Source organism: Nomia melanderi, chromosome 1, assembly GCF_051020985.1.
Source record: "Nomia melanderi isolate GNS246 chromosome 1, iyNomMela1, whole genome shotgun sequence".
Lineage (NCBI taxonomy): Eukaryota > Metazoa > Arthropoda > Insecta > Hymenoptera > Halictidae > Nomia > Nomia melanderi.
Window position 1 is genome coordinate 34,725,831 of NC_134999.1, and position 22,660 is coordinate 34,748,490.

A 22,660-nucleotide genomic window follows, 5' to 3' on the forward strand; every position below is an offset into this window, starting at 1 on the left:
CGGTCGAAGACGTCCGCGATCGGACTCGAGTCGACCGAACTGTCGCGTTCAGGAATCTCCGAGTTTCACTGGGAACATCGCAGGAGCCGCGGCTCGAACCACTCGAATTCCAATTAGAAGTGGATCACGGATACTCGATGCACGTTCCTGTTACACTGCGTCCGATACCGATCTCCGCGGTTCACTTTATGCAAGCCTCGTGGCAATAATAACATACCATCCGAGGGAGCTCGCGAATTTCATAATGAATCCTTTAACGAGCCGGGCACACGCTCGGGTTAGAAAGTTTTAGAAAATCGTTCCGCTTCCTGGAGTCGATTCAGAAAAATCGAGCAACTCCTCTGACAGCTTCATCGCACAGAGCGATCGTAGCATCTGTGAGATATAATATTAATGGCCGGACGCCTGCAGCGTTGTTAATTATTTCCTATCTTCGATCCACTCTGGGAATCGAAGTCATTCGGAAATGTACCCTCGAATTATGTACGAATCTACCGGTACTAATTACGGCGAATTAAAAATAGTACTATCATTCTGCGTAAGAATTGAAAATAGGGTTTGGAAGATCAATCAAGAGAATTGTTTTTTGTAAATTAAACTATCTTGTAAAGTTCGTTCATCGATAACCACCCTTGCTAATGTTAATTACCATTCTTCTCCCAACATGATTGTTCCATAAAAATTTACGGAAACGTTGAACAAAATCGTCTCGAATCATCGGAAATAGGGGTTGAAAGGTTAATCAAGAAAAATATTTTTTGTAAACTAAACTATCTTGTAAAGTTCGTTCATCGGTAATCAATCTTGCTAATGTTAATTACCATTCTTCTCCCTACATGATTGTTCCATAAAAATTTCCGGAAACGTTGAACAAAATCGTCCCGAATCATCGGGAATAAGGGTTGAAAAGTCAACCAAGAAAAATATTTTTTGTAAACTAAACTATCTTGTAAAGTTTGTTCATAGGTAACCACTTGCTAATGTTAATTACCATTCTTCTCCCTACACGATTATTTCATAAAAATTTCCGGAAACGTTTAACAAAATCGTCCTGAATCATCGGGAATAGGGGTTGAAAGGTCAACCAAGAAAAATATTTTTTGTAAATTAAACTATCTTGTAAAGTTCGTTCATCAGTAACCGCCTTTGCTAATGTTAATTACCATTCTTCTCCCTACACGATTATTTCATAAAACTTTCCGGAAACGTTGAACAAAATCGTCCCGAATCATGGGGGAATAGGGGTTGATTCTCCGTCGCTTTGAAATTCGCAATACGCAATAACGATCGTTCAGCCGCAAAAGTGGAGTGGCTGAAATTGTTCGCTTGGTCACAGGTGACGGCGTGGGCGTACCGAGTGGGCGAACGTTCGAACCCTCGACGGGGGAGTGGTTCGCAAGCATCGTCACCCACGTTATTGGTTCGCCGAGCAAACAATCTGAATCGGGTGACCGTGTCGCTTTTTTGTTCCTTCACTGTCCTTCTCTTTTTCATCAGTTTTAATGCTCGATTGGTAAATACAAAGAAAAAAGAACACACCGATGTGGTTGGACGTGCGGACGGCGGTCGTTGTGGGAGGGGGGGGGGGGGAGGAGGGATACGCCGGGATCAGAGCGAAACAGTAAAAAATAACAAGTAGTGTAATAGAGTACAACACGCACCACCAATCGATCGAGTATTTACAAGCTCGGGGAGTTTCGTATTGCTTGCAGCCCCGACTGCAACGCGTACAATAATAAATTATTTAGTTTCGCATATATCGATCTATCCATACGTGGCCTACATATCTGTGTGCACACGCACATGTGTGTGTATACATATATATATTTATATATTTATATATGAATTTCTCTTTTTATAAATTAAATTAAATAAAGAGATTCAAAGAATTTCAAATCATTTCGCGCGAGCGACAAGCACGGTCGCCATTCCTTCCGTCGTTAATTACTTGGCTTGGAACGACGTCTCCCACGCATAATTGCGACACGACGTTGAACATTAATGAAATCTCTTTCCTAATGTTTTCTTTAATCTATGCAGCGTTATGGTACTCTAACCGCGATGAATACTTTATCGAAGATTGCTCTCCATTGAGTATTGCGAAATCAGGCGCACGTGGCTCGAGCAGTCGATTAAACTCCAACCCAAGCAGTTAATCGCGACGACACTTCTTCCGTACAAGTAATTTACCTGGAACAGTCTCACGGTGCTCGAGCTGTAAGAAGGAAACGAAGTGTGGCCCGAACGGATTAATTCTTTTGCATACGATCGCCGTCGTTAGGACGCTCGATCGTGTGCGACGGAATGGCCCCGGAGCTTTCGCTCGTTTATCGTTCATTATCGTTCGAGTAACCGCGATTTCCCGGTCGAATTTCACGCGGGAATCACGGCGAGAGACAACTCGGGAAAAAGTCGCCGGAAAAATCCGTGGGAAAGCGTGAAACCTTCTTTCCGATCCGACGATCCTTTAATCGAGGGCGGGACGGAGTTCTCGTGCTCGTTATCGCATGCCAAGTCGCTTTTTTATCGGAATCTAATTTTTCTTTACACGAATCTCTTGTTACCGCTTGATAGACCCGTCCGCCGCGACTTCGATGAAAGAAACGGAACGAACAAGCCGTGAACACAAAAGGAATTTCGCCTGATAACGCTTTTGAACGGCAACGAATTCTTTCTGTGACCATTGAGCTCCCCAACCTCGAGCCGCGATGTTTAGTCAAGAATTTCAAGCATCACAGGTGATACGGAACGTGTCTCGTTTGTTATCACTCAATGGCGATTACTCGAATCGTTTTTACTACAAACACTTCTCTACACGCGTTCAAGTTATCGAACAGATTTTCGCGTGGAAACGGTTACATCAGGATGCAAGATACACCTGGAACGTGTCACGAGGGATGATCGTGCGTTTGATCGGCTCTTCAGAGCTGACGGAAGACTTGTGATGGCGGGCTAGAAAAAGGCTAGAAATCATTGTTATCCCCCTTTCGTCAGCCTCTGGCGTATTCAACAGCTGACCGTTAAACCTAGAAAGACCAAGAAGTCTCAATCCAATTTACAAAACATTCGAAAACAATGGACGAGTAACCATAGAAACTCGAAGAACGTCTAATTCATCTACCCCTTTCCCTACGTACACGACTCTCTCAGTCTTTCCAGGGTTAAACTCCAACGCGACAAACCTCAACGGTAATCGTCCACTCAACGTTCATTCGATAAACAATTCGATAAAAGAAAGAGGATGCGTGATCCTGCAAGAAATTTCATGTCCGTCGAAACGAATCGAAGGACAAAGTTATCGTCCGTCGGTTCTACTTAGACGGTACTCTTCACTAGGGGACGTGTCGGTCGCCAGGACTCGTCGATAATGTGATCGTCGAACGCGCCCCTCCGACGGCAGCGTCGCGTGCATCGTCGTTGAACGTTCGGTGCGACGCTGCAGAACACTGACGTGTCGACTAGCTGCAACGGCTGCAACGAGGTTGTGACACGGTATCGTGTGGTGGCATCAGTGACCGGGCCAGAGCGTCCGTGGAGTTCGCTCGATTGATAAGCCACTGATAGCACTCGGCTCCCCTGACGCGTGACCACGGTGTCGCCTAATATATCATATACACGCGTCGCGCGTCCAATTGCCATGTGCGACACGGAATCGTCTCCGGCGAAAGTATATTGCACGCGCGTGGCTTACGTTCGATCGTGTTTCCCTGTGCAGTTTGATGAAACGATACTCGCGATCGATTTGTATATAATATATTATGTACACCGGTGGGGTGAGTCGCGGTTCGCCATCGAATCGCGACCCTTCGCGTGATCTCGTGAATCGATCGGCTACGACCGGTCCGACCCGATCATTAGAATTGGAGGATTTGGTTGATCCATTCACGGAACTCGGAGATCCGAGTGTACACGCCCGGTTGGTTCGGCACCGCGCAACCGATCCCCCAGCTGATCACTCCGGCGAGGATCCATCGCTTGTCGCGTGCCCTTTGGATCACCATTGGTCCTCCGCTGTCGCCCTGCGAACATGGTTTTTCATTGTAGAATCGGGATTATAAATCGTTTCTGTAGTACTCTTGTTCTTTTAACGCGTTAAGTGCATTGAAGATCTTGATCTCATTAACTATACAGAATGTGATCAAGATTTTCATGGCACTTTCATGGCAAAAGAATAACTATACAGAAATTCTTAACAAAGAACAGTAGCGACAATTATTCACTGTTTGGCGTTACAATCTTTGCATTACACTATTATCAACTTGCGTTATTAAACATTTGTGATTGTTTTCGAGTAATTCAGTGGCAGTCATCGGTAACTGACATGACATTTAACGTTAATCCTCTGCACTCCGGATTTCTTTTGAAATGCATTTGATAAATTAGATAGTTTGCAGAGAGCAGTGTAAACGATTTTTCTTACTAATAATATCGACAGTAATATAATAATGTAACCTATTTGAAAAATATCTTGACAAAGAAGCACACCAGTGAATGAAACTGATGTCGCAAAGGGTTCCTTCATTTAGTTCATGGAAATTAGAGGTTTGGAAACAGACAATTAGGCTACTCATATAATTGCATCCGTCGAAATCGATATAAACGTTTACCAAATAATATTGACCAAATTTAACAAATATACCGACGCGTTCCGTGAACCTAGCGTTAAAATGAAATAGATACTTCAAGCCAGGAAATCGAGCTTGCTATATCTCCAATCGAAAAATACAAATTCGCAACCGGAAAGAAGGAAAAGATACAATCTAACGGTTACTACCGACTGAATTCCGAACGCAGATAAAACCGACGGTGGTGTAATGAAAGAAGAATTCCCAAAGATACCACGAGCGAACTCTGAAACGAACTAATACGTTCCACCACTGTCGTGACATTTCTAAAATAATCGAACGTTTTATCAGATGGTATCATCCGGTTATTGCCCAAATCGACGATAAAGGGCGGTTCCTTGTAGCAGAGAATTCGAAATACCTCGCACGAATCGAAACCGCCATTTTTCCATCCGGCGCAGATGAAGATATGCGGTATGTGCTCGATGTAACCGGCGTTTCTGTACATGCCTTCGCACATCGTGTTGTTGATCACCGGCACCGCCACTTCCTGCAACGTGGACGGCAACGGCCCCTCTGAAAATCGAATACCGATCCGGTGAGTCTCGTTTACTCGCAAGAATGACTCGAAACGGCGATCACGGTGTACCGTGCATTTACGTACCGTCATAGAGACGGCCCCAGCCAGTGACGTAAGCGGTCCGTCCGACGTAACTCTCGTCATCGTCCGGCAGGCAGATCGGCAAGACGTTCGGCTGGAAAGGCAACAGAGGCTCGTAGAATCGTAGCAACGCGAGATCGTATTCGAAAGTACGAGGATCGAACTGCGGATGACTCGCCACGATCTGGACCCTCCTCTCCTGGTAGCCGTAGGGTTCGTCTTCGTTCGCCAGATCGTGCTCGCCGATTCTTAACAGTAAATCGCTGGGTGGTACACTGGAAACGTCAATAACACGATCTTATTAAATACACTCCAGATAATAATGAATTTATATAATATACTGATCGAAACTGGCCTCGTATTTGACATTAATTACGATCGTAATGTCTAACTTGAAATGGTAAATCCAACCGATCGGTTTCTACGAATTCACTCGCGCCGCCGGTGGATAAATTAATTGCAAGCTTCACGATGGAATATCGAATGCAATATAGGTACGACTAAGTAATTGAATTAAATACACTCCAGATAATAATGAATTTATATAATATACTGATCGAAACTGGCCTCGCATTTGACATTAATTACGATCGTAATGTCTAACTTGAAATGGTAAATCCAACCGATCGGTTTCTACGAATTCACTCGCGTCGCCGGTGGATAAATTAATTGCAAGCTTCACGATGGAATATCGAATGCAATATAGGTACGACTAAGTAATTGAATTAAATACACTCCAGATAATAATGAATTTATATAATATACTGATCGAAACTGGCCTCGCATTTGACATTAATTACGATCGTAATGTCTAACTTGAAATGGTAAATCCAACCGATCGGTTTCTACGAATTCACTCGCGCCGCCGGTGGATAAATTAATTGCAAGCTTCACGATGGAATATCGAATGCAATATAGGTACGACTAAGTAATCGAAATGGCGAAGAAAGAAAGGCAAGAAGTTGATTAAAGAATCGATTTCGTGCGTCTCGTAGAACGTTTCCTATTATGTCGTCGCTGGTTATGGAAAATTGAAATTCGTGGAACAGATTGGAGCTAGGCTTATTAACTGGATCGAGCTGTTTCGCCGTAGTCATCGCCGCGGAACGAATAAAGACACATCGTCGTGGCCGACGCAGTCGTTCCGTGATTCAAGACGCCGCCGGCTACGCGTTCCCGGAATTAATAATGGGATTGTCTCGTCGCGGCGGTGCGTATCGACGGGGAATCATCGCGACGGCAAACACGGTGTACTCACTTCTCGACGCAATGCGCAGCGGTTATAGCCCAATTCTCGTTGAGCAACGCTGCGCCGCACTTGTGCAGATACGTCGACGTTCTCCATTGTCGCAACGAGATCTGAAAAGAAAACGTTCGCCCCGGTTAACGAAGTTGAACAGGAGATATAGAAATAAACGCGCTTCGAGCGTGAACACATGAATTATTCTAATCGTCGCGTTTATGCAAACGCACGTTTTTACGGGCGAATCTAAAACGCTAATCTCGGTAATTGTCTCGTTAACTCTAGAACTACTAGATGGATTAAAATGACCGATTCCTAGTTTCTTTTAGAATTACTGCAAAGGTACTGACACTTCTTTAAGAAACGATTAATGGAGCTGATTTAGCAATACCTAAACTGAAATATAAGCCAATTGAATTCTGAATAAATTCAGGCGTGTAGTTTTCATAAATAAATGTTCAAAAGACGGTTAAAATGGCCCATTCCCGATTTCTTCATTTTGCAATTATGAAGACAACAGATGTTTCTCCGAGAAACTGCTGAAGAAACTGATTTACCAATATGCAAACGGAGTTGCAAATCCATTGAAGTCTCAATAGATGCACGCTTGGAACTTCTATAGAGGAATTTCGAAAAGTTGATTCAACTGCTCGGTAGTTCCAGCGTTAACGACGTCAGTATTTTATTAACCAGTTAACTGTGGAATTTAGTTGGAAAAACCTCTCGTTCTGCGCGCAATAAAATAACATGGAGCGTGTACTCATCGAATGCAGGACGAATGCGCGTAGAGTATATTTCAATGAAAGATCAAAGCGAAACAAAGAACAACATGTTTATATGAAAGAATAAAGAATTCGTCACTGAAAGAATCAGTATCATGTCAAGCTTTACGATGGCGTGTATACTCGTCAAACGCAGTTAACTGGTGAATATATCCAATGATAGTCACATGAGTAAATCAACATCTTCGAATGTATGTCTCCTTTCTACGTGTTCTATTCGATGATTTCGATCACTCACCTGCCAGGGCCATTTTCCAAAGGAACTCCGACTGCCGCCGACGATTCTGGACTCCGGGAACAATCTCCTTCCGCACACTGCAAGAAGAAGCATCGTCGAATTCAGAGTCTTCGATGGACTCTCGTACCTCCACGCGACCGCCATGTTGGAGAACCGATCTCCGCTCCGCGAGACAAACTATTATCTTTCCTCCAAACTATTATCTATCACGCTATCGAAGTTGCCTTCCGAACGAATGAGAATATTTCCTCGATAGGATGAATTACAAGAGACTCGCGGCGGAGGAAGATTTCGCGTCAAATTATCAATTCGATGACGGATGCTCTTCCTCTTACGTAACCGGGCGCACCGGTATTTCTTTATCTCCCATGCGCATCGGATAACAACCAGGTCTCTGTATTATCGACGATGGATTCTCGTTTTCTTGCGGTAGTCGAGGATAACTCCGTATCGGTGATCCAGCGAATCCGCCACCGTGGATGACTCGACAACGCCTCCCCGGGTTATCGATGATTTAACCGGTGTTCCTCGTGGAACGTTATGTAAACTCGAATCGGGAAATTAATGCCTCAACGCCACGCGTTGCTGCGTGTTTTCGTTCATCGAGGTTTATACCGCAATCAGAACTAATGATTTAATTAATATATATTTACGTATATCATCAGAATACGTTTCCTCGATTCACGAGTCACGGAATGAAATAATTTTACAGTGATTGCTATACTGTTGCGTGTATATTCTTCGATATGTTAGCAGCGTATCAACAAGATCAATCAAGAGAATTGTTGTTTGTAAACTAAACTATCTTGAAAAGTTCGTTCATCGATAATCACTCTTGCTAATGTTAATTACCATTCTTCTCCCTACACGATCGTTCCATAAAATTTTCCGGAAACGTTGAACAAAATCGTCCCGAATCATCGGGAATAGGGGTTGAAAGGTCAACCAAGAAAACTGTTTTTTGTAAATTAAACTATCTTGTAAAGTTCGTTCGTTCTCGAGGTCCGTACATTCTTCGATATGTTACCAGCGTATCAACGCGGAATCAACTTTCGGTAAATGATTTCATTAGACGCGTTGGGCGTGTTTCACACGTGGGAATTGTCAGGTGCTCGAGTGTTAAACGGACGATAATGCACGCTCACCTTGCTTGTAATCGGACATGTTCAGGGTCTCCATCGGCACTGGTAGCTCCGTGTCTATCGTCACGCTGGCGATCGTCGAGAGCGTCGTCAATATTGACGGCCTTTTCGTCACTGACTCCGTAGTGGTGTCCACCGTAGATTTCTCTGCAAGTCCACGAATGGTCACTTAGCACCGCTGCGATTCAACTCTGATTCGAGTGACTCGTGGTTCACGGTCCGAGGAAATGATCTTACCGGAAGTAGTCGGCTGCAACGTGGACTCAGGGGTCGGTTTGATCGTGGTGTCCTCCGGGATCTCCGGTTTCTTCGTAGTGGGCGACTGGATCATGATCCAGCCGTCCGGAGTCGTGATCGGCGTCCAATCGCTCTCGGTTTGATCTGAGGCATGTAACAGATCTATCATCGTTCCATTAGAAATTAGATTGACTCGAAACTCCGGCGTTCTCCATTGGAATCTTTATTCAAAGAGAACCTTATAAACTCCCTCGAGATAAGCCTCGAAGAATCATCAATAAACTTCCACAGAATCTATAATATCTCTCTAAAAAGACGTAAACTCGTATATTATAAAAGTTATCTTGAAATTATCGATTCAACGGCGATCCATAGAAGTTGCTAAACGTCTAATCGACGCACAGTTCGAAGAAAAAAAACAGAAGAAAGCGGGAAGCCGCGAAAACTGGAGCGAAGTGCAGTTATCGGAAACTAATTCGTGTCGTTTGAATTACAACGGGAAAGACGGGGAAGAGGATAGAGTGAATGCGGCCCGTTCACGAGAGGAGGAAGATTACGGTGAACCGACGGTTCGAACCGTTACAATCGTTCCTCTCTCGCAACAGAATCTCCCGGGACCTTTTTCTCTCCCCCGAAGTTGCGTTTAATCGAGCGAGCGCGCGCCCGGTTTCGGTTCTCGGTTACTCAACGGGCACGATTATATTCCGTTTTCGCGCTTCCGCTCGCGCACGTGCGTTCCCCGTGCAATTAATGCCCGCTTAAAGGACACGCGTTACGGTGACGTTCGGTCGCCATTGATCCGGCTTAATCGAGGCGACGTTACTCGCCGGCGCGCACACCGGTTTTCGTGTATCGTACACGGAAATTGCGGTCGCTGCATAGAAAATCGCGAGGTCTCGGCTGTCTCTTTGTTGTCGGGCCGCGGTCGATCTATTTCGAGATTAAACGCTCATTACGCCGGCGAACCTGTCGCGGGGAATTACGGTATTCGACAGGGAAACGATCGAACTAATTACAGTGCAACACAAAAGATCCGGCGCGAACATCCGATAAAAGCGAATCTTTTATTTCGTGGTCGGTTTTAACCGCTATATTATATAACGCAAACATTATTTGCATGGGAACTCATTGAATCGACAGCTCGTTTGAGCTACATTCTACTTTAAATTACAGCTAGAAGCGTTCTGTGTCATTAAACATTCGAAGCCTACATCGAGGTCTCGGACGACTCGCAGATTGCGCGTTGTAGAAACGAAGCAGTACTAGGTTTCTCGGAATTCTTTTCGTCTGGAATGTTAATTTTGTTGTTTTTTTCATTTTATTGCTCCCGGAATTCCGTGGATCCATGAAAAGTAACGGGTGAAAGCTCGGGTTGAACGGATCCGCTCGTAATCAATCAAATTCAACGGAGCTTTCGCGGTTCTCCACGACGCGCGCCTAGTTAATGCAGCGGGCGTGCTACGCGACGTGAATCGCCGACGTGATGATTTCCTATTGACGACAAAACCGTCACGTTACACAATGGGTATCCGTTTTCTTCGATTTCACCGAGCCGCCGCGGGAACGGTTTCGCGTTTAGCATGCGAATGGGAAATGCAAATGCCGCGCGTCCGAAATAATCGCGCTCGCAGCAATTAACCGACGGCGGGCCATATAAATTCAAATTTTCTCGATTAAAAACCGCGCCCGGTTCGAGTGACGGCGAGTTCAGACGTCGCGACGGGTCAATCGTCGACGACGTCTCGCCGGATGACGAGATCGGTATTTTTCCTAGATACTTTGATTCATATGTATAACGATCGATCAATACGTATCTCCAAGATTACACACTTCCGCTCGTCGCGATTGACTAACGAAGATAATGTTAATAACAATGTTTCGACATTCCATTCCATTATTACTCGTATCTTCTTCATCGATCATCGTGGCAGCTCGATGATGTCAATCCTCCGAAATTACTCGGTCTTCCTGAATCCATCGATTGTCCGATGGCATTCGAGAACTCTTATCTATCACGGATCTTCGCTTATCGTTCTTAAATACTGATAATACAGTTATTTTTAATATAATTCGAATTATTTAGAAAGCAAAGTATTCCAAATGACTTTCCGATATTCGAAGTGATTCGTGGAAGCGACTTTTCAGCTGAACTGAACTTCCACTGCAATTCATACAAAACATACTTAATCTCTTTGGAATGCCAATGGTCGTCACAATATATTACTTTACTCTGTCGGTTAATGCTAATTGATGATTAACGATCTACGTTTACGATAATACTCTAGGATAGTCCTTACTTCGATATCCTCAATCAACTTACCCATCTGAATAGTCGTGGAAGAGATCTCCGGTGTCTTAGTGGTGGTATCATCCGAGCTGGATATCCACGTGACAAGTCCAGCTGCTTGCGTGGTCTGTGGAATTTCCTCGGTGGTCTGATTGACAGGTTGAACCGGTACTCTGCTTGTATCATTACTGGTCGCTGCATCCGACGGCGGCACAGAACTATACGTCACAGTGTTACTAGCAACGGTCGTTGGAATGGTGATAGCAGGCCTGGCAGTAGGTCTGGTGACCGGTCTCATAGGTTTCGTTGTCTCAACCGTCGGCCTGACTTTGGTAACAGGCACAGTGGTAGCATCGCTGGACGACAGAGTTATCGTCTCAGTGGTGGCCGTGGTTTCCAGTTTCGTCACGGTTTTGGTAGTCGTGGTAGCGACCTTCGTAGGCTTGGGCTTGCCGGTTGTCGTCGTTGTCCTTACAGTCGTCGTCAAGGGTTTCGCAATCGTCGTCAATGGCTTCGACGTGGTTGTCCTAATGGTAGTAGGCTTGTGCTTATGAACTGGTTTCGATGTGACAACTGTAGTAGGCTTCGACAAGGTGGACAAACTGCTGGTAGGCTTGCTGGCGGTAGAAGACGAAAGACTTGCACCGGTAGTCGCGATCGTTGGCTGATCGTTAACGGTTGTCGGCGATTTTGTCGTGGTAACTGGGACAGTGGTAGCAAAACTAGAGCTGGCAGGCTTCGTGGTAGGTCTCTTGGCAGGGGAGCTTGGTTTCTTCGTGGTGCTGGACGGTCTCTTCGTGCTGGTAGCGACTGTAGGCTTCTTAGTGCTGCTGACAGGTCTCCTGGTACTAGTTTGCGTCGACGGTTTGATAGTAGTGGCATTTCTGGGCGGGAATCTCGTTGCTGGCACGATCCTCTGGGTCGTGGTAGTAAGCACTGTCCTAGAGGTCGTCGGTTCCGTTGTCTCCGTTGTTTCCTGAAGAGGCCTGCCTGTCGTTGTTTCCGCAGGCTTGTGGACGGTCGTGTAGATCGGTTTGTGACTGGCAGTCGGTTTATGGGATGAGGACGAGTGAATCGGCTTCTTGGTGATCGGCCTCGTCGTCTGGACGGACGTTTGCGTGGTGGATGGCCCTTTCGTCACGGTTTCCGGCGTCGTTGGCCTCCGCGTGACCGAGGAGCTCTGAGTGCTCGGTCTGCTCGTGGTTTCGGTCGTGACCGAGGTTTTTTGCTGCTGCGGAACAGTGGCGAGCGGCGGTTCCGTGGTCGAATCTGCGACGGAGGAATTCTGCACGGTCTGAAAGGTCGATAACCGAACCGGTTGCGTGGTCGTTTCGATGGTCGTCGTGAGTATCGGCTTCCTCGTCGCCGGTCTCGTCGATTCTTTTACGATCGTCGTGGCCGCTTGGGTATTTTGGACGGTGTAACCGGCGGTCGTTGTCTTGAACAGTCACGGAAAGGACAGATAAAGTTTCTTTACGTTCGAACGAGGGTTGGCAGTCGTCGGAGAGCTGCGAACTCCTCGGAGATGCCGATCTTAAGAGCGGCGAGCAACCGATGCTCGTTCAAAGGAGAAAAGGAACGACCGCGAACGATTCTCGGATGCTGATCCTCGAGGCTCGAGCAATAACGCGAGTAATTTGTTTTCGATACGCTGGCAGGCAGGAATGAATTATTAGGCCACAGATAAATACATGAACCCGTGAATCATTTACCTCGACCGGCTGCGTTCCGGGCGGTTTCTTCTCGGCGATCGGCTTCGGCCTTGAGAAGTACGCGGGTATGTCGTTGCTCTCGATGGGCCCGCTGGTCGTAACGAACGGCCTCGCCGGCGTCCCGTCGTCGATGCTGTTGTCCTGCGGAAATATGTCCGGCTCGTCGTCGATCTTGCAACAGCTGCCGAAGTAGAAGCGATCGATGCAGGTGCCGAGGTGCGTGCCGTTCGCCTTCGCGCATGTGAACGCGAACATGCAAACGCCGGTCTCGCCGGTTCGCCGTGACACGCAGGGCAGGTTCCTGATGTTCCTTCCAGTGCCTGGGAAACAAGGAACAATACTTTTACCCTAGGATCCTCTGAAAAGATCGCCGATCCATCGACAGAGCATGCAAAATTCCAACTTCCAGGCCGTGTTCTTCGCTTCCCTCTTTAATCGAGGTTACGATCGTTACCGGTCTCACGTTTTTCAAAGATTGCTAAGTTTCTCTAAAGATCGCCGATCTATCGACGAAGCACGCGAGAGTATAGTTCGAGGACCGTGCGATATTCTTGATCTCCTTATCAGAGATCGCGATTGATAGAGGCGATTAATCTACGCCGAATTTAAAGTACAATTAAAAATCGGTACTTTGGAACGTTGCGTCACGTATTACGCACCTAAGCGACCGACTAATTGCCCGTTTCCGACGAAAGTGCGAAGTCACGAGCAAGCAAACGCTCGCTACGGTCGTCCGACAGGAGAATGGGAACGTCAGGAGCGTGTACCATGTGTTAACATCATCGCGCACTTCTCTGGAAGATGATCGCAGGGATCAGTGTTCTCCGATCTCTTATGCCGGTGACAACTGTCGTTGCATGACAACCATCCGCCGCTTCGGATCGACGCTCCCTAATTCCTCTTAATCGTCGCGAATGTACGTTTGCGTTGCATAATAGAGGACGCGAAGCGATTAATCATCATCAAAGATACCCGTGAATTTCCTAACAATAACGTTCCTCGATTATTCCTAGGTACTCCGCTTAAACGAGACGAATAAGAACATCGTTGAACGTCAACTTCCCGACGGTATCGTCCGAATACGTCGAGCCCATTCGCTCCTCGTTTCCCGTTTCCAATCCCCATAGACTCCATACGATCGAACGCGCAGGAAAGACAGGCATTTCCAGCGTCGCCGCTCGCCGAGCGATTAGATAGCGAGCCAGAACTCGCAACAGAATTCGAGTGGCGAAAGGGGAACGCGCCGCGCGGCGCGTACAAAAACGCGGGAATATCAAAGACGGATAACGGGGAATGGCGAGAGAGGAGGCTCCGCTGCTTCGGCAATGATTCATATTCCCGGCCAGTACAGTTACGCGTTTCTATGGGAAATAACGAGCGAGAAATGAGCCGTGAAACGGACGAGCAACGATCAGTTTCATCGGGGATTTCGGAACGCGGACGATCCCGGCGGATCGGTTTTATCCGTCCGATTTCGACCGGTCGTCTGTGAACGAAGTAGCGCGTCTTCGTTGCGTCACGAATTACCGCGCGAATTATAATTCTGCTCGGGGTCGTAAATCCCGAAGTAACCTTTCGATACGCGACTCCTCTTGACACTTGTCCGCCAAATTAATGTTGGACAATTTGATCGATTGCGTTAAATCCCGACTGATGCACTGTAGTTCCCGGAATTGAAAGGAGTACTCACGTTGTTCCGATCGACGGACTCGTGATTACTAAGAGCATGAGTATGAGTCTCGTATGAGTGACTCAATTGAATTTGTATCTGTCCCGAACGATGGACTTGCTGCGAAGTTTGTGTCAAATCTGACAATCTGATCGATCTTTGCCCCGAACGATGGACTTGTGGTGTTTTTATACAACACCGTCGCATCGAGTGCGCTGATTGGAAAGTCGAAAGTACCCAATCGGCGCATAATTCCAAAAATCGGAGGCGCCTTCGTCGACGCCCTTCGGCCAGCCCTCTTGGTGCAAGGGTGAATCCTCGAAGATTTGCCTTGGAAATTTCCTCCAAGTTGACTCATGTCTACCGTTATGAACGAGGTTCGAGTCGACCCTTTGGAAATGCCCGGTTCACGATATGGTCGCTTGTCTGTACGAAGTAAAAATTCCAAAACTATTATCTGTTCACGCGCATGACTAAATGATTACACTATGATCTAGGGTGAAATTGCTCCCTTGCAACAATAAATAAACTGACATCGAAAAAAGCTAATCGCGAAAATAATTTCGTTACGTCCATGTCGTAAACGAATCTTCGATGATTTTCGCCGTGTTCCGCATCGGACGGAACAGTCTCAATTTGTACGATCGCGATCCGTCGGAATCGTCGTTCCAACTCGAAGCTATCGCCTGTTATCTTTTCGATAATCGTCGGTTAATTTCCGGTAGACCGTGCTCCGCGAAATATAACGCGCGTAGCGGGGCGTTATCGAGGAACGAATTGATGTCAGCCGAGCCGAAGCATCTCGGTACCGTTAAGTTTCGATGTATGAGCTAGTTGCCGGAGCCAAAAGTGGGTCACAGTCATAGCCTAATGTAACAGCCCGTTTCCCTCTAAGACACCTCACAATCTCGGCTCCTTCTTCTTCTTCTTCTTCTTCTTCCTCCTCCTCCTCTTCGCCCCCTTTCCCTCCGCCGTTCCCCCACCGGCAGCCACTCTTCCTCTCCCTCTTTCTCTTTCTTCCTCCTTCTCTCCCGCTCGCGCGCTACCTAACGAAACCCTCGTGCGCATTCCAAGGTTCTTCTCGGCGCACCGCGATTAAATCGACATACCTGACCCGAGATACCTTCGCCTGGATCAAGCACACACCTGTGCGTTCGCCGGTCAACTTCGGCGAACGCGTTAACCGCGTCGGGATGTTGACACGTTACCCAGCAACGGGGGAGATCTATTTCAAGCCGTTGTCTTCTGGTCTCCTCGCTCCTCTACGATGCTCCTTTTGCTCCATTCGCGGAGGAGTTGTAAGAAATAGGGGATCATCGGCGTTCGATCGTTATTTATCGGTCGATACGTCTTCGGGAAAGTTTGCGAGAAGGTTACCGCGCGCTCGCGAAGAATGCGTGGTCGGCAATCTGCTAGCGATACGCTATCGCGCGACTTTCATCGCTTCCACCTGCATGCCCGTCGTTCGAGAAAACTCCCGGCGGCCCATTCGTTCAATCCGGGAAACGTCGAGGAAAGTTCCTCGGAACTGGGGAAGTTTCGCGAGAGTTATCTTTAGGAAGACGGAGCTTTTAAGGTGAACGTCGTTGAAGTTCACAAGTTCATCCGTAGGTTTCCCGCGAAACGAAATCCAAGGCTTGTCTCTCTTTGACGGTTCGAGGTGTTCCGAAGCGAACGGAAGCAAAGGGCGTTGTTTCGATACCAGGTCTCATCCCTTTCGCGATCAATTACCTACTCAAACGAGGAAAATTGATTAAGTTCCCGTGGAACGAATAGCACCCTTCTTCTCCCCCTCATCTTCCCCTGTTAAAAAATTCTCGAGCCTCGGGGAACAATCGAATTACCAGGCAAAATGGTGCTATCGAGGCGAGGTTCCCGGAGGATCCAGAAGGCTGCATCTCGCCAACCATCGTATCGCCTCCCTTTTCTCCGTTCCCCCCGGAATATTTACAGGTAGGTAACCCCGTGTAACGCAGTCGTTAGGTTCCTAAAGAATACAGTTGTACGAAACAAAGAACCAGTGGAACAGAGTCGACTAAACCTTAAAGAGGTCCATACTTCCTATTTTGTTGTTCTATTTCTAGTTTTCATCGATTACGTCGTTACCCTATCAAAGAATACCGAAATTAACCCAAATGAAACCAGTGACAATGAAGTAAACTAGTAACAAGCCTCACTTATTTTCATCAAAGTAGCCCTTTGCGAACGAAGATTGTTTAAAGTATACAAAACCTGCAGATTCTGCCAAATTAGATATTGAATGCTCAAATCATAGAGGATAAGGAATCTATCGATTTCTTCCTGTTCGAGTAGCTGAATAATTCCTTTGCGATTTAGTGTTCCAAACATGAAAGTTTGACCCCGTCGAAACGTCGATATTCGTCTGCAGAGGGTTAAACGTTGCGGAAGTGCATATTTCGAACTGTTCGAAGAGACAGTGAACTGACCAATCACACCCGCATTCCTCAGGCTTGCCATCATGTGGCGGGCGGACAATACTTTCTTCCTGATTCGAGGTTGACGGCCGTAACGAGTGAAAATCGACCGTGACATTATACACGGACCACGTGGCCGCGAGGGGGGAGAGGTGGCGAAGCGCCCTTACTTTCGGGTCAGTCGGTCAGCTGCCCTCGCCCGAAACGATCTACGCGTGCGGTTCTCTTCCGCGTGGTGAATGTGTGCTAACGGAAGTGTCGCATGCGTCACGGCCGCGCGGAAGAAAGTTGCCGATTCCCATTACGCACTTGTCGGAATTTCAGTCGAGGCCATATGGGGCCGTGACACCGTGCCTCCGCACGCCCACGCGAATCCATATCGCGGGAGAATTCCGCTGGCGACAGGAAAGTGTCGCCGCCGGGGCTGACGGACACGGGAATGTCGTGCCGGTCACCGGTGACCCCGGAATTGCTTTCATTCATTCGACTGAATGATAAATAGAAATCATGTTTAGAAACATTGCGGACCGGATAAATCTCGTTTTTTTATTAAGACACTTAGCTATGCAACTTCGCTAATTACTACAGTATTGAAAAAATATAAAGTTTAATTCAAATTGATTATCTATTTAACACGTTCACTGCCATGAGAATTTTAGGCGTTCTATACAATATTCCTTGTTCTTTTATAACAATGACAAATCTTGTAGTAACCGATTCACTGCTAGCATAAAATTTGTGATTTCATTTGTACTTTCAATTTACTTTGCTTTATATTACGATACATTTCAAATACAACCAAGATTGTACCAAACTGGTAATCTCTTGCTACGAGTATATTCGTGACTAGCAGTGAATGGGTTAAAATATATTACACAACAATATCATATCTGAGTTTTTCTATGTATAGTGATATAAGTTGATCTCAGTGAAAATTGTCATCACAGTTCAGTTTTCTGAAAATTAGCCGGTCCGCAATGTGTTAACACTATTTTAAACTATTTCTACTTCTCGAAGTTAACAGACATCTTTTAAGTTAATATTATTCTCCAAGATTAATTATATATTCTGAATTGATTTTCGATTTTTGCAATGACGGTTACGAAATTAACGGAATGTAGAAGGTTCAATTGAGGATAAATGATTGAACTGAGGAAACAATTATGAGTTAAAATTTCGGAAGGTGTATTTTGATATCTTAGGAAGTGAATTGAGTAATTGGATTAAATATTATATGTATTATATGTACCTCGCTCGGAGAACTTGTTTTTCAACGTGTCGATTATTCCGAAATTTCTGCCGAGCTATTTTTAAATGTGAGTAAAAGTTAAGAAGTTTTCCGTGCTTCGTTATCTCCCTTATTCATTTGCCAGATAATTAATAGGCTTTAGTTGGATTACCATTATCCAGGAACAATCAGATACCGTTGCATCATCCTCTCTTTAAGCTGAAGCTTCCAGAAAAACGGTTAAATTCTTCCGTGGACTGATTAAATCGATAGATTATCATTGTCATCGTTTCTTTCGAAGAAATCGAAAGTCCAATCTTTATCGGTGACATCGACAATATCGTCCATACCCTCTTCCCTCATCCGTCGCTTTAGATTTAATGAAAACAGCGGGTTATTTGCAATGGGAATAATTTCGCTCCCTGAAAGTAGTTTCTCTCCAGCGTATAATATATTCAGATCTAAGTTGCATTCAAATTTCTCAGCCAGGTCGTTTCTGGAATCGAGTCCCCGCACATCTGTGTGTCGCTCTCGTTAATGAAACGGATATTGCCACAAAATATTAAGCGTAATATGTTAAATACTATACATTAAACCATTACTACAATAGAAAACAAGTATTATTTTCTTTCTCAAACACTCTGCCCTAAAACCTTTGAACATACTGAACTATCTATCTCTAAAGGAATATGTACAAAGAATAGACAATCTTAATTTCTTTACAGTATCCTCTTTTCAATATTCCCATTTGTTACAATATATCCTTTATATGTCATAACAAGTCCTTAAAGACTCTATTGTAAAAGAAAAGTTCCAAAAAACGATCTTACCAAGAACCTTTGAATCTATAGTTTATAGTATATAGTGAAGTATAATTTATAGTATAGTTTATAGTATATAGTATATAGTATACTTTATAGTATATAGAATAGTATACTTTACAGTATATAGAATAGTATAATTTATAGTATATAGTATAGTATAGTTTATAGTATAATTTATAGTATATAGTATAGTATACTTTATAGTATATAGAATAGTATAATTTATAGTATATAGTATAGTATACTTTATAGTATATATTATAGTATACTTTATAGCATATAGTATAGTATATTTTATAGTATATAGTATACTATACTTTGTAGTATATAGTATACTATACTTTATAGTATATAGTACAGTGTTTGAATCTAACCACTGTATGTACTTCAGGCTGTTACGCGTTTAGAGCCAGAGGCGTTCGAGTATTAAGTCTCCAATCATTGGTTTCACTGTGACGATATCGAGGCGACAGGAATGACGATGAGGGGACGATGACGGCCGGCGAGGTCGGAAAAATCAGTGTAAGTCGTGGTACGCGACGATGACCGGGGCTGACCTACTTGTATAGAAAACTGACCAGTCCGCCCACGTTCCGTTCGAGCTCGAATCCAAGGTAGGTTCAATGTCGTCCTGCGCGGCGCGCGCGACCAACCAGGCAGACAGGTAAACCGCCTGCCGGTCAGGTAAACCTGGCCGACGCCTCCCGAGGATACACACACAGGTTCTCCCGTCCGGCGCGTCGTATGTATTTGCGTACCGATCCGTTACTCAGCTGACACTCCGGGGAAATCCGAGAATCGCGGAAAGGAGGGCTTGATTTTAAGGATATCGGGCCGGCGAGTCAAAGATAGCTCTGCCCACTTTTTCAACTGTGGATCCTCGTAATAAAAATTGACCGGACAGTTCGCTACATCGAAGATCTTGATATACGCGAGTTGGAAATTGATCTATCGTTAGAGATTAGTATTCTAATCCTTTGCGGATGAAGGTTCATCAAACGACAGAAAACCGTTAGCAGAAGAAGCTAGATTATATCGAATGCTTAAATAATACTGAAGAAATAAATTAAATACCGGTCTCTCGCTGTTCGAGGAATGAAATAATTTATCTACGACTTCACATCGCAAATACGAAAGTTCGATTCTGCCAGAACGCTGACATTCGGGGTTAATCCTTTTGAAGATTCTTTGAAATGTATAAGAGCTTCGGTAGATGAATTATACATCAGTTGCTTAAATAATGGGGAAAACAGAAGCTACGTGCTGATCTTATGGTGTTCGAGTAATTGAATCATTTGTTTGCGACTTAGTCTTCGGGACATGAAAATCTCACCTCGCTAACGCGTCGAATACGAGTTGGCCAACGGTGGCCACCAATCAAATTCAATTAGTCGTTCTAGTCAAATATATTCAGTCAAATATATTCCTTGTTTTCTACATTCTCCTCTACGAAGTCGCGCGGCATTCAACTTAATCGCGATGATACGTTGCTACAAAAGTTGGATTTGTATGGTGGAGTATGGACTGCGGAGTGGCCTTAAGAGATAACCGGAGAATTAATGACCGCCGCTTAAAAAGGAGCTCCTCACTCCTCCGGCGGTGCTCTGAATGAAACTGGTTAATTGAATTTCCCTAATGATCGAACTCTTTGGTTCGATTCTACCCGGTGTCCGGATGATTGAATAACCTTAGATCCCTCGCGAATGGATACCGAAGTCATCCGATTTGCGTCCATTCCGACGAACGGATCTCTTTGTCCCCGTATCGCGGTTTCACTGACATATCGCTAATGTCTTCCGAAGATTTTATCTGCGGCTGTAAACGTGCTCCGCTCGAATGGGACCGGAACGATTCGACGTCCCCATTCGTTGTTGTTTGTCGCCTACACAGCCTCGGCCTTGTCACACTTCTGTGAACCACGCTCGCGTCTAGCCCCCGTGTCCTACCTTCGTCGGAGCGAGTACCCTCCCGTGAAAAATACGTGGCGAGACTTACTTCCTGGAATGAATTGGGGAACGTAGAGCGGGGTGGCAATCACGGTGTTCATCAGCACGTTGCCCAGGAGGACGAAGGTCCAGGCTTGTCTCTGTCGGTCCCACATCTGGAAACAACGAGACCAGTTTTAGAGCCCTGCTCTCGTTAAACAACTAATTTCTACAGCGTGAAACAATAATGAATATCATCGATTATTCACTTAACACTTTGACTGCCGAGTATACGCTCATCGAAACTCCTACGCGATCGAAGCAATTTTCTTAACGACGCTGAAACTAAGAAGTCTTCTTTGTAATGATTGCTCTATCTTTCTAGTATGTCACATCTAACGGAATTCAGTTTGTTCGTTTCATCACCGAGAAAAGTAATGTTTATGTGAATCATGGTGTCACCCGAATTCGGCAGTGGCAGCCAAAGTGTTAAACAATGAACGATAACAATAGAAAAACTTAACGCAAACGTACATCATTCCATCTTCCCAGAATTAATCCTCTGCTCTCATTTATCAAACACAACTCAATTTCCCTGACATACCAAGGGAAATTTCTTTATACTGTTTCAAACTTCATTATACGATTTTCAATACATCTGATAGTATAATGAAATTTAACTCTTTGAACCTCCGTAAGCTCCAATATTGCACCAGTTATGATGTTAAATATCTTAATGAATCTTAAAGAAGCTACCTTAAAATTATTCGATTCTCCACACATCTAAATTCTGTACTAACAAGGAAACTAAGAGACCGAAGAAATGTTATAGCATTTCTAGTTTTCGCTAGGAATACTATAAAAATTGCAGTTGCTGATAGATTACAAAACAACCTGGAGTGCTAAGGGTTAACCCTTTGCGGACGAATGTCGGCATTTTGCTGAGATCGAACTTCCACGTTTGGAATACTCGAATCAACTATTCGAACGGCAAGAAATCAGTACACAGTTTCCTTATTATTTAAGCATTCAGTGTTTCATTTAGCAGAATTTCCAAAAGTTTTGCATACTTTCAACGATCTTCGTCCGCAAAGGGTTAAATCGAGCATGAGTCAACACAGTACTATCTACATCAAAAAGATCGATAAGATTCCCAATATTCCCGACGAAAAGCATCGTTCGCCTATCAATCAACTATCCTCCTCGTTTCAATTATCCTCGTGATCGTCTAACAAGGCCTCCGAATATTAAAAATAAAACAGTTCCGCTAATCGCACCGACGGAATTCTCTCGCAGCGGTGATCGATGCGCGACGTTGGACGAGCGGTTTATCTCGACCACTGATCGACGTCCGTCGATCGTTGCGTCAGAGTTTCGCGAGGCACGAGAGGAAAGTGATGCTCGTGAGCGATATCGGCGCGGGCCGCGGGGCGGTGTGCGCGGGTTGACTGCGACGATTACGGGTCCCGATCGGTAGACAATGGGGAAGACGACGGAGGAACGTTATTAACAGTGCCGCGAGAGCGTGGAGAGGAAAAAAGAGTCTCGTGTGAACGACCCCGATGAGAAACACGGACGTTCGTTTTCAACCGTCGCGCGAAAGGAACGACGGGAGATGGAGAAACGGAGATTCCGTCGCGATTGTTCGCCGCGGCACAATCGCGTCTCCTATTTTCCATCGGGACGACGCGCCGGCGACCACTTTCCTCGTA

At 45.3% G+C, this 22,660-nt stretch overlaps 1 protein-coding gene across 1 annotated transcript; it reads right to left on the reverse strand.

Annotated features, from left to right (window-relative positions):
* Positions 1 to 1,641: 1,641 nt before the first annotated feature.
* Np (serine protease notopleural) lies at positions 1,642 to 21,124 on the reverse strand. Its single transcript, XM_031980096.2, has 10 exons — positions 21,019 to 21,124; positions 12,868 to 13,187; positions 11,189 to 12,593; positions 8,869 to 9,012; positions 8,635 to 8,778; positions 7,490 to 7,566; positions 6,485 to 6,585; positions 5,230 to 5,501; positions 4,987 to 5,141; positions 1,642 to 4,019 (listed from the first exon to the last, which is right to left on the reverse strand). The coding sequence occupies exons 1-10, from the start codon at positions 21,122 to 21,124 to the stop codon at positions 3,855 to 3,857; spliced, it is 2,889 nt and encodes a 962-aa protein (XP_031835956.2). The 3' UTR covers positions 1,642 to 3,854.
* Between the last annotated feature and the right edge of the window lie 1,536 nt (positions 21,125 to 22,660).